The sequence below is a fragment of the Sylvia atricapilla genome, chromosome 16, assembly GCF_009819655.1.
Source record: "Sylvia atricapilla isolate bSylAtr1 chromosome 16, bSylAtr1.pri, whole genome shotgun sequence".
NCBI classification, from domain to species: domain Eukaryota; kingdom Metazoa; phylum Chordata; class Aves; order Passeriformes; family Sylviidae; genus Sylvia; species Sylvia atricapilla.
In genome coordinates, this window is record NC_089155.1 from 6,998,489 (window position 1) to 7,014,642 (window position 16,154).

At 47.3% G+C, this 16,154-nt stretch overlaps 1 protein-coding gene across 1 annotated transcript in view; it reads left to right on the forward strand.

The window, feature by feature from the left end:
- The first annotated feature begins 4,423 nt into the window (after positions 1 to 4,423).
- The window catches only part of CTNNBL1 (catenin beta like 1), a 47,355-nt gene continuing 35,624 nt past the window's right edge, over positions 4,424 to 16,154 (forward strand). Inside the window, exons 1-4 of the mRNA XM_066330692.1 lie at positions 4,424 to 4,580; positions 11,929 to 12,117; positions 14,283 to 14,389; positions 15,245 to 15,384. Coding sequence (XP_066186789.1) covers positions 4,551 to 4,580; positions 11,929 to 12,117; positions 14,283 to 14,389; positions 15,245 to 15,384 — 466 coding nt within the window. The 5' untranslated portion in view covers positions 4,424 to 4,550. The remainder of the gene's footprint in view (positions 4,581 to 11,928; positions 12,118 to 14,282; positions 14,390 to 15,244; positions 15,385 to 16,154) is intronic.

Sequence of the window (16,154 nt, forward strand, 5' to 3'; positions counted from 1 at the left end):
CAGGTGGGGATGTGCAGCCTCACAGATAGATTGGTAATTTGGAGCACGAGTGAATTCTGGGAGCATTTGCTGAGCTGGATAATAACGTGCCCAGTGAGCTGCATCCCATGCATGCTGCCAAATTAAAGAAATTTTTTTCTCCTTTAATTTAAAAGTCACCGTTGGGAAATTTCCACTGGCCGCAGCAGTGATTTCCCCTAGGCTGCCTTTCTGGAGAAATCTTTAATTTTGATTGTCACACTTTGTGGAGTTTATCTCAGAGAAGTAGAGCCATAAATAAGGTGCTGCTTCAGCACCCAATCTCCAGCTGTACCAGGACAGTGAGTGGCACCAGCACCTGACCATAGTCACCCTCTCCCCTCACACCGTCTTCTTCCCTCCCCACTCCAGCCCCATCTAACCTCTGCTCCGTGCTTGGCTTCCCACAGCCTGATTTCACAGGTCAGCAACCTTTAATTACCCGGGCCTGTCCCCACCCCTCCCACCAAATGATCCGCAGGTTCATGAAAATCTCATTAACCACAATACCACAGCTGGCTTCCCATGCTGGCACTGGACCCCTCCAGCTCTTGCCGTGCTGCGGGCTCAGCCGGTGCTGTGCCCTGGCATCCAGCACCATGGGACCAGTCATGCAGGGATCCTGGCCAGGAGCTGTGCCAGGCTTTCAGGGTGGGAAAGTGGCACAGGAGAGGGAAGGCACAGGCTGTGTTTTGCTCCATGCTTACACCTTCACAGCCCCAGCTCAGCTGGTCACGGTGCTGTGGGGCTGGGACGGGTGTCATGGTCACACTGGGGAGGTGGCAGCTCCCAGGGCTTCCCTGGCACCTCTGATGCCTCCAGCTCTGCGGAACCAGCATACAACCCTGACAAAGGGTCTGTCCTCTCCCTCCTGGGGCCTGGGGAGGGCATCTCCCAGCAGCTTTTGAGCAATTAAGAGAATTTTGGGAAGGGCTTCAGGCAGCTCCCTCCGGCACAGAGCCGGCACAGCAGCGCTGGGTGAGCTCAGGAAAGGTTACACCATTTGCATTTTACCCTTCAGTAATTCCAACACTTACGGGTGCAATTAAGCGGCAGCCTGGTGTTATGAAGCTATCAGGGCGGAGAGACCTGAATCCCAACGAACTCCGTGTGCGTGCCTGTCCCAGACTGCTCCATCTGTCTGCGGTGACACCGTGCCGATGCCGCCGGGTCGCAGGGATCCGATTCCACTGGATGCCCATTGTTTCCCTGCTGGCGGCTCAGCCCTGTCCAGCACCCCGTTTTGTTACGGAGGGTGAGCACAGATGCCACGGAGAGGAGCCAGTGTTGGGATGATGGAGCAGGTCCAGGCTTGTGCCATACTCGTCACCACAACAAAGATCTGATCAGATGGTGCCCTCCAAGGAACAGTCCCAGCCCGCTTTGTTTAATGTGTGACCCCCTGATGCTGCAGAGCTGGACAGACTGAGATGCCTGTCCCAGTGCCAGTGGCACGTCTCTCCCATGGAACAGGGATCTCCTCAATGTTTGGCAGCTCCTACCCTCTATGGGAGGACAGGGGCTCTGTGGCCATTCTCCTTTCCTGCCTCAGTGGGACAGCAGGCTGGGAGAACTGCCGCCTTCCCCTTTAAGCATCATTCCAGCTTAATTCGCTGGTTTTGAGTCCCGGCTCATGATTTCTGCAGCAATTTGGGCTGAGATTTCTCTCTTTCCCTCCATTATCCACTCTGATTAACTCAGCTGGCCCTGTCAGCTCCCATTCCGGCGCGGGGAGCCCGGTGAGAGCCTGTTAAAATGCATGAGCCTGTGGCAGTCGCTCCAGTGCCCAGCGAGGCTGAACCAAGGGAAGGGGCTGCAGGCAGCAGGGCCGTGGTGGGGAGCTGGGGGCTGTGGGGATCCCAGTGTCCCCTTCTGTCAGCATAGGGGTGTCCTGGGCAGTGCTGAGCTGGGGGGGACCCTGTGGGGTGCAGGACACAGTCACCCCCACATGCCAGGCTGTTGGGCAGCTGAATCTTGCCCCATTCAAAGGCTCATTTCCCATTCCAGCTCTGACTTGTTCCCTTTTTCTCATTTTAATAAAGACGAAAGCATCCTGAAATGCGGCTGCACCCGCCAAAGAGCGAGATCTGACATAATTAAAAAGTGGCTTCAATCAGGCTGTTTTCCTAATGGTTTGTCATATCAGCCCGCACGGCCCTGCACCCCCTGTGCTCCCAACCCCCTGAGGCATCATTTACATTTCTTAATAACCCCTCATTAATATTCATGACGTGGGGAGGGTAATAACGGCTGAGCGCACACCACTAATTCAATTTCAGCGAGCCTCAGTGTGTTTAGTTAATCACTGGGGGACCTGGGTTACTCAGTACAATTATTTATTCGGAATTAGATCTCGAGGCATCTGGGTTGAAACCTGAACTCGGAATAAAATTAAACCAGGATTCTCCTCCTCTCCTCCTCCTCCCACCTCTGCTCCCATCCATGGTTCTGAGCATCTCCTGCAGCCCTGCTTTGCTGGGGTGAGGAACTGGTGTTTCCATGCTGGGACTGTTGCAGTGCCTGGGGCTTCTCCTCATCTGCAGCTCCTGCTGTGTCCTGGCTGCTCAGTGCCCATCCAGAGAAAAGTGTCAGGAAAGGACTGGGCACATGGTCAGCCCCGAGAGTGGCACCCCATTCCCAGTGGAAGGTGGGTGCCTGGGAACAGGAAGCCAGGGTTTCTGGCATCCTTGTACTCCCAACCAAGCCAAGTTCCAGGGTTTGCTCCAGCTTATCCAGAGCCTTCAGCCTCTTACCCAGCTTTGTTGCATGTTCCATCTGGGAGAGGCTGATGTCAGCCAGGGCTGCTGTTTGTCTCCATCTTTCATTTATTTCCTTGAGAGCTTTTTTAATACTTCGATTTTGCTCCTGGTTTTGCTTTTTAATTCAATATTTGGTCCCTGTGCTCTAACTCACCTTATTGGATAAAAATTCTGTTATTGAATCCTCCCTGTAGGACTGGATGAGAATTGGGTTTCCCAGGCAGCAAAGTGGTGCCTCAGTTCCTCAAATTCCTGCTTTTGTTTTTTTGAGTGTTCCCCTTGGCCTTTGAGTCTTGTCAGGAGGTGAATTGAACATTTTCTATCCCTTTGCTGAACAAGAAGCTTGAGGCAAAGGTGCTGGCCTCACTCACTGTGCTCAGGTTGGGGCTCCTCTCATCATTGATGGTTTTTGCCTTCCCCCAGCTCTTCCCAGAGCTGTTCCACTCAGCAGGAATGAGGTGGAGGGGAAGCCTCGTGGCATGAACAGGTCATCATGATTCTGTGTATCTGTAGATGGTCAGTTCTTGTTCCCACTGCTCTGTGTGTGTGCTGCACCTACTTGTTGTGGTTACCCCTGCATGGGGGGTCAAGCTTCCCAGTAGCTGCATCCTGTTCCCAGTATGTGCCAGTACCCCATGAGGGTCTCCAAATGTGGCTGTTTCACAGCTGGGGAATTATCTGAGCACTCAACACCCCAAAGCCAGACGAGCTAATAATTATCTTCTATTTATCTCATCTTTAACATGCAGATTTGTTGAGTTAATTTTGCCATGACCAATCTACTATATTTTCTTGAAACAATGGGGGATGCGAGGAACTCCGTCAAAAACATTATGTATTTTTTTAATTTTCTGAGATTTCTCAAACCAGACTCCTGCTGAGATAACTGTGGAATAGCTGCGATCATTATGAAAAATTCTTTCAGCTCAAACCTGTTTTTTAAAGCATAGTTGAAATAAATTCTGTAGGATTTTGGCCGAGTTGACGCTCTCCTAATTATTCTTATTTGTTAAATTGAGAAATGCCTCAGTCTGTCTGGGGTTCTGCATCTTGTGGAATTGCAGAGCGATTTGTCCCGACCTCAGCAAAGAGAGGGGCCGTCACGTCGCTCCTGCCGCTCTCAGAGCCCAGTTATTGGCGTGTTTTCAAGGTGACAGCGGTTAATGACGCCGGGTATAAATAGAAGTGTGTTGTCAATAAACGCTGGCAGCAGTCGCCTGCATTCCCGAGCGCGGCTCAGCCCGGGGAGCGTTTTTAGAAGGTTATGGAAAATGTGTCACGAGAAAACGCTGATTGTCGCTGTCCCCGGGGGGGCTCTGCTGGGTGTCGCCTCCCCCGCGGGGTGACAGCGGCGCCCGGCGCCCGGGGACAGCGGGGACGGGACCCCCGGTCCCCACTTCGCCCCTGGCACCGGGAGCTCAGGGCAGGGAGGGTCCCCCTGTCACCAGGGGTGCGTCGGGGTCTCGTCCTCTCCCTGCCCTGTACAACGTGTCACCGGGAGACAGGCGTGAGGTCCCCGAACCCTGTCCCGGGACCCCCGAAGGGTCTGGGTGGCCTTAGCCCCCGCCCGGCCGCTCCCGTTCGCGACATCTGCGCACTGCTTTACGGCAGTGTGGCGCATCCCTCCTCTCCCTTTCCGGCACGGCCGCCTTCTCCCCGCTTTCTGGCAGTGTGGCGCCCCGCCACCCGGCCTGCGCAGCCTGCCTTACGGCAGGTGTCGCGCGGCCCCGGTGGTTTGCGACAGGTTCCCGGTGGCGGGGCCCGGTGGGTGCGATGGACGTGGGGGAACTGCTCAGCTATCAGGTGAGCTCGGGAGCTTGGGCCGCGCTGGGGGTGTCGCAGTCTCCTGCGCTCCGGCTGCCGGCACGGAGGTGTCTCCGTCCGTGGCCCCGCTGCGACGGCAGCGATGCTGCTCCAGCTCCGGTGCGGCCGCGGGCCTAGGGCGGCCACCGTGCGGGTCCTGCCCGGCCGCACTTGGTGCCCTCTCACGGGATCTGGTCAAAGTGTCGCTAAGTTTTTTGGGGGGGTCTCTCCCCGTCTTCGGATCAGCGGTGCTCTGTGGGCCTCGGTTACCGGGGGCTCCGCGGGACCCCGGCTTTGCTGCTGTCGTTTCGGACACTGATGGGCAGATTGGTGGCCGCCTGTGCCTGGAGCGAAGACTGAGCTCGTTCCATGGCTGTTCTAGCATGGATTTTTCTCCCTGTTTTATGACAAAACAAATTTAATTCCATTTTTGTCAGAATTTTTAAAGTTTTCCTTTACTCGGCGCGTTTTCTTCCATTGCCCTGCGGTCATTGATTGCTCGTTGTGTGTAGGCATCAAGTGCCTTGATTTATTGTCCAGGAGCAGGTTTCAGATGTTGTCTGTGAAACAGGGAATGACGGTATGAAGTGCAATAACTTTTTGATACCTTGGCTGGGATTGTGTTGGGCTTTGCTTCATTTCTCAGCCCAGATGCAGCCGTGAGGTTTCCCTGGGTGGGGAAAACACCCCGAGACATTATCAGCCGTGTGAATGTGGCCGGGTCTGCCCCTGAGCTGAGAGCACACAATTCATTGTGGAGGTCAGTGTGTGCCTCATTCCGTGGGACACAGAGGTGAAGGGAGTGTCTTGCTGTTCACTCCACGTTTGTGCTTTGGGAATGTGCAGTTTGGAGATGCTCAGGGAAAAAGGGAAAGTTGCTGTTGGGTTTGAGAACTTTCTCAGCAGTTTTCCCGATGGTATTGAAGTGTCTGGGACATGGCTGTGGGAGGAGTCTGTGAGAGGTCCACTGGATTCCTCCTTGATAATCTCCAGGATGTTTGCTTCTGTGGCTTGCTCTGTCTCAAACATCCTTCCACATCCTGCTGCACCAAACAGCACATCCCTGCTGGTCTGAGATCTGGTCTACTTCTGTATCAATTTTAAATGTGATTTTTCAAAATCACATTAGAATTTTCATTCCTTATGTTCCTTTTTTTTCTTTGGCCTTCTCCACCCCATCTGGGGGTTAGCAATGTCATCCCTTACGTGTCTGGGATGCAGGTTAAGACACAGAGAGGTAAACCTGAACAAACTGTGTCATTTTTTAACTAAGTTCCAGTTTGGAGTTTTGTTAGTTGGTTTTTCTCTTGCTCTCAGAATGTGAACTCCCCAGGATTCCCTCCACTCTGGAGGGAAGTGTCCATCCACCTTGCTTTGCTCACTTGGATTTTGTACAGCTTTCTCTTGGATGAGCTTTCAACACGGCAAGGGGTGATTGCTTGTGACAGCAGGGGCTGTATTCTGTAGAGATAAAGAAATGCTGCTTAGCTGCAGGGTATCTAAATTTTAATTTCATTTCTTGCTGCTGAAATTGCTCTTAGCTGTGGGGAAAAGCATTCTGCAGCTTTCAACCAGCTGCTGAAATAGTTCCTGAAGGATTTGTCCTGGCTCTGTGCTCTCCTGGGCTCTCAGCTGAAGGCAGGTGGTTCTTGTGTCACTAGCTGATGTGATGCTTTAGTGAGCATTAGAAATCAGTGGTGCTGAATTCAAACCTCCAGAACCGGGTACAATGGTGAGTACAGGTGAAAGAGGTGGAGGACCAGAAGGCAGGCAAATAGCTCTGGTTCTGAGAAAACAAGATTCCCTTCTGTGAGGGCATTGCTGGCTGAGAGGTGGGGAAAAATAGTTGGAAACAGCAGATTTTATTGCCTCCCATCCTGTGGGTCAAGCTCTGCCTTTGGGGAGGGTGGCTTGGCAGCTCGCCCAGCAGCTCCTGGCCCACTCCAGCCCCTGCTCTGGGCTGAGCTGTGGGCTGGCTCAAGGTCTCTTTGATTGTCCTCATTGCAAGGATGGTACCGGCTGTCAGGGAGGTGCTGTGGTGCCTCAGCTCTCTGACTTTAATCTCTTGCTGCAAATGAGTTGGTCTTCTCAACCTCCCTCAGCACAACCCAAAATAATTGCTTTTCTCTTACACTGTTTTGAATTTTCTCCTCTAAAAGTGTAATCTGTGCCCTTGCTTCGGCAAGAAGATGTTCCCCCTCAGAGCCAAACTTGGCGTGGAAGACTGCAGGCACCGTGCCACCAGTTCAGCACCAAGTGTCTGCCAGAACAGGAAAAGAAACCTCTTGCAACAAAAAATACAATTAAACAGCACCTGGCCGTTTATACAAAGCTCAGGAATCCATAAACTTTACGTGTTGCTGCAAAACAGTTGCAGATGGTCTAAAGTGATGATTAAATATTGCTGCTGTTTGCCCAGATCCTCCGTGTTTGGTCTCTGATTACAGAGGGTAATTAAGAGGACAAAGCCAACTCTGGGGCTATTCAGAGCCCTCTTTCAGTTGTCCTTGGAGGGAATAAGGGAGAGAATTTGAATACTCATTAAAGGCAGATTTCATCACCGTGAGCAATCATTACAAATGGCTAATTTTTTAATGGAATGTCAGTAAAATCAAACAGCAAAAGATGCAGCAACTAATGGGGTGAGATGTGACTTTGCTGTGCTGGGGGAACGCCCCGTTGTCTGTCGGGGTTGAGTGTGGCGCATGCAGGGATGGATCTCCGTGTATCCATGGGGGCACATCATCATTTCTGCTGCTGGGATGGACACTGTATGTCAGTTTATAAAATAATGATGTATCTGATGGTAGGGGCAGCTCAGCTGAGCTGGTTGTTGATTACTTACAGCATTATTACCTCAGTAGCTCCTCTCCTGCTGGTGATTAAAACAAGGAGCCAACATTGGCTCAGCTGCCTGCCTCATCCTTTGGCTTTGCTCATGAGAGTACAGCCCCATGCTGCCAGAGCTGTCTTGGTGCTCTCACAGGGTGGCAAGTGAATCTCTAATTTACTTCCCAGTCTTTGACCACCAAACCAAAGGGTGTCAAGAAAGATCTCTGTCCTGCACCTCCCTGATGTGCTCCTTGGGTGGTTCAGAGCCTCACAAGGGAGGGCACAGAGCTTCATTCCCTCTGAAATTAATAATCCATATCCATGTGGGTATAGTGTGCACCTCTCATTGCATTTGCCTCGGTTTGTGTGATTTTGGAGCTCTTGGGTCTGAGATTTCTGATTTTCCTGGAGTAGCAGTTCTTCCAGATCCTGCACCATTTAGAAGTGCTGTGTATCACGCCTCAGGAAGAAAAAGCGTGGAAAAGTGAGATTGATAGTAGCCTGGTTTATCACAAACATTGGAAACAAAATTAGGAAGTCATTGAAGATTCCTCTGGAGATTAGGAACCCCAACTGGCAGCTGCTGTGCTGCTTTCTGAGTGGCTCTTTGGAGCGGGCTGGGATGTGGGCACAGAAGAAGCTGCATCATTTATGAAGATTTATTTCAGATTTCATTAAAAAAAATTTCTGAGCTTCCCAGTAACAAGATTACTTACAAAACAGATACCTTAGTAATTTGAAACTCCTGAGTATTTCCTTAGTAATAAGAAACTACTGAGACCTCTCTAAACCTTCCTTATGTTTGGCGAAGGCTGAAGCAATCAGGATTCTGAGAAATGTGTATTTTGACTTTGTGGTGTACTTAACCCTGATATTAATGTGTCATCACTGCTTGGAGGGAGCCCAGGGGCACTGGCAGATTATTGTGCTTTGATTTAGGACCTTGTTTGCCTGTCCCTCATGGCACACGAGGGTGTTGCTCCTGTCGCCCTCGCCGGGGGCAGGCTCAGTCTTACCTGGCTGTGCATAAACCAGGAGCTGTGTCAGGTGTGTCTGGGGAAAGTCTGTACACAAAGGCTTGGCCCCAGGGAATGTCAGCAAACTGACACAACCAGTACAGGAGGACTATAAGAGAAAGGGAAAGATAATCCTCCCGTTCCCAATTACCAGCTTCTGTTTACTTTATCATATTTTATAAACAGTAGCTTTTTTAAAACCCTTTTGTATTCATTGGTTTTTGTGTGGTGCTATCAGTGTTAGATTTAAATGAGAATGCCTACTGAATAAATTACTGTGAATGCCCTGCATTCAACAGGAACAGAATTAAGCTTAGCTAACAAAACAATTGAAAAATGCTTTTCTTGTGCATTTTCTAATGAATTCCAACTTCTTGCCAGATTCACCTTAGCACAACTAAGTAAAAAAAACCCACATTTTGTTTATCGAATGATTAACTTTCTCTTTTCTACCAGAAAGGCAGAACTTGTGCAGATGTCTTTGAATCTGTGGAATTGGTTAAATAAATGTGTTTGGACACAATCTGTGTGTTTGCTGAGCGAAATGCACCAGGCTCGGTGCAGCAACCTATGGGCTCAATTCTTGCTACTTGGTAACAGTCCTTCGCAAAACACAAATGCAAACCCAAGATGAAAATCAGCGAACAGAACCTAATGCCCGCCTTAAATCAGTTGTTCATGACTGCGCATCTCTTGTGGAATGAGCAGGACCCAGGTGTTCCACTCAGGCCTTGGTTTCGTGGCTTTAATAAGTGCTGGTTGGGAACAGCGATGTTCTTAGGGAGGTTTTGCATAACATCAATAAGGAGAGGCAAAGCCTTAATGCCTGCTTAATAGCGTTTGCCCGGAATTCAATTACTGCCTATTGCCAGGCTGCTGGCAGCGTTAATGATCGCACGCGGGGCACTTCCATGATTTATCATAATGAGTCTGGTATGTGTTAGGGACGCCTCTCCAGCAATGCATAAATACCAGAAAGGGTAAAATAATTGAGATGGAAGCAAGGGTGTAAATTCTGATCTTGAGGATTGTGTACTCAGAGGAAATGATGGAGTTTTAATTCCGGTTTTGTTCTGGGATGCAATCCCTTCCCATGGCACATTACTTTGCATCTGACAGACCCCCAGCTCCCTCGGCCTCTCTTTACACCTCAGGCTTGCCAGGGGCTTTGGTCCTTTCTGATGTTTAGAAACAAGAGTGAGGAATGGGATTCCAATTCCAAATTAGGAACATCCGTGGCAAATCTTGTTGAGATTTAGATGTAAATTTCGGGATTTATGCCACTAATTGCTGTATCTGTGTTTGTGGCATTAATCTGTCAAAGATGGTTTAGGATGAGTAGGGTATTACCAAGGAGTGAATGGAAGGATATAGGAAGGGCAGGGCCCCCTGTGACGTCAAGGACATTGAGTAAGGAGTGTGGATTTACTGAAGTTTTTTTCCTTGGATGATGTCATTTAAAAGAGCACCTTTTCCTTATTCTTTTTATGGGGTTGCTGGTTGCTCAGAGAGTGTTTGAATTATTAGTTGTTGTCAATGGCATGTTTGTTTCCAAATGGATCTATGCGAAATTATATTTTAATGTACCTAGAAGATAAGTAATAGGAATCTGCTTAAAAAAAAAACCCAATCCACAAAACCCTTGAAGCAAATAAATTTTTCATTTCACAGAATCTCTGGGTATGCTTCCATGTCATGGCTATTGAATTATGAGCCGAGTAACTGCTTTAAAGGTGCATGGAGGCACTTTTGAAGGGTTTTAAGTCAGGAATGTACCATCCGTAATGGAAATGGCAGAGAAGATGTAGGGAGAAAGGAGACAGATAACGGAGCTTGAGCAGGTCTGCCTGGGAGCGAGCAGATACAGCTCTGATTTGTGCTAATGTGTTGTCTGGGAAACTTGATTCTGCATCTTCCCTGAAGTGGTGACAAGGTGGTAACCCTGAAAACAAGGTGATCCCAGCCAGGCTGCTGTCTGGCCTGCTTCTTAACTATAATTAACTCCTCATGTGCTTTTTTGAGGCTGAGGTGGGGGGCTTTATGTTTTTACATCTACTGAAAGCAGCACTTTCTCCAGAGTAGATAATTTACCATCTTGTCATTGGTACTGGGCTGTGCCACTGGTGCAGCACGTGGCAGAATGGGAACCACAGTTGGATTCCCTCATGAGCCTGGAAGGTTTATTTATGTCTGCAGCCCAAAAGTTCCTAGCCTGCCAGGGAGCTGGAAATTCCTGTCTTGATGTTCACACTAGTGTCAGACCTGGTGGGAGAATGACACTGTCACTTATTTTCTCTGCACCTTTCATTGGATCTAACAGGAGTAAAATCCCAGTCTCAGATAAAAGCATGGCCTGTGCTCATGGAAGTCTGGTGTGACTTTTGCCATTTTTGCCAGAGGGTCCCACAGAATAGAAAAGTAGAGGCTGCCTGCCAGGTGGTGTTTTTTAAATTAAGATGGACACATGTTAGACCTGACGAGGTTACAAAATAACCTACAAGGTGACTTGAGGAGTGAAGTAAAGTAAAAGTATTTTTGTTAATATTTTATTATTCTTGATACACACACTCCTTTTAAGTAGTAAAGAATTAAGCTTTGTTTTGCTGTATTTATAGAGCATGGAGTACTCCTCTTGCAGCTTGGTTGTCCTTCAAAAATGTGAGAGACCAAATTTAATGTCCTCGTAGGTATTGAGGGGAAAGTTTTTCCTTCCATTGCAAATACTTTTATCTCTTTCTGCCTGAATGAAAACATGGGATTAGGATTAATGGACTTCTTCTTGTCCTTGGCAAATTACCGTTAATTTTGACAATCAACTAGAAATAGTGAAATAAAATAATAGGTTGTTCCAAACAAACCATGATGGTTTGGGTGCTTTTTTTTCTGTTGCCCAGCCCCTGCAGAGCTGCAGCAAGCAGCAGTCCTGCAGCAAGCAGCAGTCCTGCCTGCACTGAGTTGGGCTGGTTCTGCTTTTATTTGTCAGCAAACTTCAGACAGAAGGATGGCGGTGAAAAGGGATGCACACAGGAATTCAAAATAATCTTGTATACGTTGTGGGTAAAAAATTATCCTTCCCTGCTGTCTGCTGAGCATATCAGTCTACTGGCTGTGAAATGTGGGGTTGTCTCAGCTGAGTCAGCAGACTGGGGTTCTTTGATGGGCAGCTGTGCCCCACTGAGCAGGGCTGTTTGGCCACTCCTTGTCTGTGCACTCCATGTCCTTGCTGTCTATGAAGATATTTTCCCGTGAATTGTGTTCATAGATCAGAGAAGGTAGGATGTTGACACAGCTCTTGGCAGAGGCATTCATCTACTCATGTGATGTTCCAGTTCACTAAATTAATTTCCTTTCCAGTTTTCAAGAGTTGTTAAGTGTCGTGTAAGCAAATCTTATAAACAACTTGTAAGAATTTCCTCGGTATGGCTTGTAATATTGGTGTTCTGGTTTGCAAGGGTCACTAAACACTTGTGTTCATTCCCCTGTTATTTCTCTGACTTCAGCCTAACAGAGGGACAAAAAGACCCCGTGATGAAGAGGAAGAGGAAATCAAAGCACGTCGAAAACAAGCCAGTGCCCGAGAGCATGGTCGTCACAGGGAAGAAGAGTCTGCTGCCCTGGAAGAAACTGATGATGAGAAGAAGAAACTCCTCCAGATAATTGAGAGGGATGGAGAAGAAGAGGATGAGGAAGTAAGTCCTCTGGAAAAGAAGAAGCAGTAGAAATAACCAAAAACCAAACCCCTCCTCTATGATTTCCATTTCTTACCGTGTAGGTGGTGAGACTTAACGTGATTTTCCTGTACTCCTACAGCTTCAGGTTGTGGGTTTGCTTTCCTGCCCTGTGGGGTGTTCATTAATTTCAAATTTCTCAAATATATCAGCTGAAAATTCAAAGCAGGGGTGAAAGGGAAAGGGCTTTCAAGTCTAATCTCTGTTTGAGAATACCCAAATCACCTTCTAAAGTATATTTTTAGGAAACAGTTTCTGTGTTCTAACCAATTTCCTGACTATTGTTCTCGTCAGTACCCCCAACCATGCAGCTTCTCCCCCTCTTTGTAGCTGTGCGGCAGCAGCAGATAAACAAACGTTCTTCTGTACAAGAGAGGTCTTGGGTCAGAGGAGGGAGGTGGCAGCTGTCAAGGGTAAATGATTTCAAGCCTTGGAGACAGAAATCCAATGTTGCATTGGCCTTTCTGCCAAGGGCCAGGGAAAAGATCACTTTATAAATGTGACACATGGATTGGTATAAATCTAGAAGATATTTGCTTCCTGCTGCCCGTGTCCTGTTAGATAAAAAAACAAGTGATATTCACCACTGCAGAATCATGTAGCTTTGTAAAATATCATTGTCCTTTGTATACAACATTGCCAGCATCCGTCTTTGAGAATCTCCCTCGTTTTTTTGATGTTGAGCTATTGCCATGACAGTTGTTGCTGATAGCAGAGAAAGATAATGCAGGATTTGTGTAGCATTTCAGCTCCAGGGAGGATGGATCGAGAGGAGTCCTCCCGACTGGCTAGAGTCTTGTGGATTCCAGCAGTGTGCCAGTCCCTCATCTTTGTCAAGTGGAGTCCTCCCAGCCAGACATTTTAAAGGCTGAAAGTCCAGGCTTTCTTTAGAACTCAAATCTCTTGTTTATTACTTTGGACTGCAGTAAATATAAGTGCCATTAAAATGTGCTTTGTCCCAGTAAATTTGATGGGAAGAAGCTAATCTGTAGGACACTGCAATACTGAATGCAAATTCAATACAAGATATAAAGCAGATCCTAATGGAGATATTGCAGTGATATGTGTTAGAGGAAGCAAACAATCAAAGGGAACAGAGGGAAGCAGTGTCAGCATGTGTGGGTTGAAATCCCACTGCAAGAAGAATGTGCTTTGGGCACTGTAATATTGATTGGCTGAATGGGGTGGTGACATGAGTGGGATGGCAATGAGACAGGTTGGGCACAGGAACGGGGGAAATCCAATAACAACTGAAGGCTGGGGCTGGTGTTGTTATTGTAATGGAGTTTGCTGAAGAATTGGAGATTTTCTCTCTTGTACCAGGTTGCTGCCTAGAGTAACTGACCAAAGAATCTGCAACACCAGCTGCAACTCTTGATTTAATCCTGAGCAAGGGATGGGCACAAAACCTGTCTTAAGATGGAAGGGCATCTGGTTTGGGTTTTGTTTTGTGACATTCTCTTAAATAGTGGTTGTAACACAGTCAAACAGAGGAGAGGGAAGAGGTTACACAGGGAAATCTATATCATCAATTTTTTAATAAAAGAAGTGCATTAAAATCATAAACTAAGGAAAATGTTTGTAGGTGTCAGGGAGGCAGCCAAGGTTGCATTGCTGCTGTACAGTAAATATACAGCTCCAGCTGAGAAACACCTTAGAAGCTTTTACAAAGTAAAGAGAAAATACTAAAGTAGAATATTGATTTATTTTTTCATTAGGAAAAGGCTTTAAGATAGCAGTGAAAGCTTATCCAAGTGAGGAAAATGCAGAAGAACATAAATTCAGAGGAGTTAAATGTAGACTTAGAAAAAGCAATAGCACAAGGGACTTTTGCAGAGAAGCTCTCTGTGGACACAGGCTGTGAGTGCAGGTTTGTTCTATGTCAGAAGCAAAAAAGCCTCAAAGTGTACTGGTGGTGCAAGATTATAAGAGCTGTAAAAGAACAGCTTGAGGTCCGAGCTGCAGTAGGTAGTGATGGTGTGTGAGGAGTTTGGCAGATCTCTGCTGTGAGATTCCAGAGCTGGCTCGAATTCTGAGGGCCCTTGGCCTGGCTGCAGTCCCACCACATTGCTGGTATTTCTCCAGCCATCCAAAGCTCACTTTTCTGCCTTTTCTGATTTTGTCAGGAGGAACCTTTGGATGAAAGTTCAGTGAAGAAGATGATTCTCACCTTTGAGAAGAGATCCTACAAAAACCAGGAGCTGCGGATCAAGTTTCCTGATAATCCAGAGAAGTAAGGCTATGCTTAACTTTTCTTCCTTAGATTTTAGGTGTAAGCCTAAATCAATTGCTGGAATATAGAGATGTTTTCAGTTACATAAGGCTTATGTAACAGCAGTTATTGCCTTGTAGTTCTTCCAAATATTATTTGAAACTGACTTTGTTAATTAAAAATGGCTTTGTTGAGACTCTGGTGAGGCCAATATATGGCTGGCAGCACAAAAACCATCATAAGCCATAATCAAAGGTTTCATCTTATCGTTTGATGTGAAGGTATGTGCTTGCTTACCAGCCAGAGATCTGTGTGGCGAGGAGATCATTTCATGTTACCCAGTGCTGTGGTGAGCAGAATGGCTGGATGGGCTTGGAGAGCCAGATGTGGGGTTTGTGTTGTAGAAGCCTCTTCCTCCCTTCAAGGTGTTCTGTTACGTTAAAGGGATTTCTTCCGAGACTTCAATGCCATTGTTCTTTGTCTAGTTTGCTGTCCTTTCCCTTACCCAGATTATTTTTACAGACCTCAGACTCATCCAACCCACATGCTAATATGTGCTAGCTGGGGAAGGTGCAGCTCTCTGCAGAATTTATTTTATAAGCAGGTTTTTTCATGTGTGCTTGCAGCATCTTGATTTTAATTTTTTCTTGAAATTCTAGAACTGATTTATAGAATTGGAACAAATCTGCTTATTTACTCTATGTAAATTATACAGTAGAAATGTTTATGCTCCTGCAGAATTAAACTTCAAGGGGCAGGCATAGGACAGGGAGGATAGAAATGCCACGTGCACCTGGAGTGACAAGTCCTCTGGTGTCTCCTGGTAGGTAGTGGTCTCTTCTTGCCTTTTTATTAACCATTTTTGTCTTGCCTCAGGTTTATGGAGTCGGAGCTGGATTTAAATGACATCATTCAGGAAATGCACGTGATCGCCACGATGCCCGGCCTGTATCACCTGCTGGTGGAGCTGAACGCTGTGCAGTCTCTGCTCGGGCTGCTGGGACATGACAACACAGATATCCTTCAGTTGTTAGAGCAGCTGTCATGGGAGAGGCTTTCTACAGACTTTTCTGTAATCTCTCATATCCTCTTTCCCAGGCTCCTGTAGATGTTTTTCTGCTCTTCCCACCACACTGAATTTATGTGTTGGTTTTTCTTTTTTTTTTTTCCCAGTGAAAGCCCTCTTTTTTCAAGTAATATTGATTCTGATTTTTTTTCAGTGCTGTTATTCTTCTTTCTTGTTTTATGACCCTTTCATCTAGTTTTGAGTGGCAGTGTTAGAGTGTGAGCAGATGAACAGCGGAGGAGAAGTGAAGGCCTGGGCTTAGCAGTGATAATCTCAGACTGTGCAAACTTCGTCTGGAATAGCCCCAGTGAAAATGAAACTGTTTTACCCCTTCTTGACAGCTCAGATCTGAGCTGTCAGACTGTCAGTTGTTTGTCATGGATTTGCTCACCACATGCTTCACCTTGCTTTGTCTGTGTGCCCATACCTGTAGTTTGGTGTGCACAGAGCTCAAGGCTGTGGATGGCCCCTCTGGTTAAGTATGTATCCAGAGACAATTCCATTTCCATGCTCAGTGAGGTCCAGTGTCACTGACCCTGATCCCTCTGTGCACCCGACTCTTGTACCTCTGAAACTCTGAGGGCATCTGAGAAAGAATTTCCCATTTTGGTAGTGTTGATCAAAAACAGTGCCATTATTTGAGTGTCCTGGTGCCTTGATGCTTAGCTGTCAGCTGGGAACTGCCACTGTGTCCAGCTCCCCCCTGTGCAGTCTGTAAAA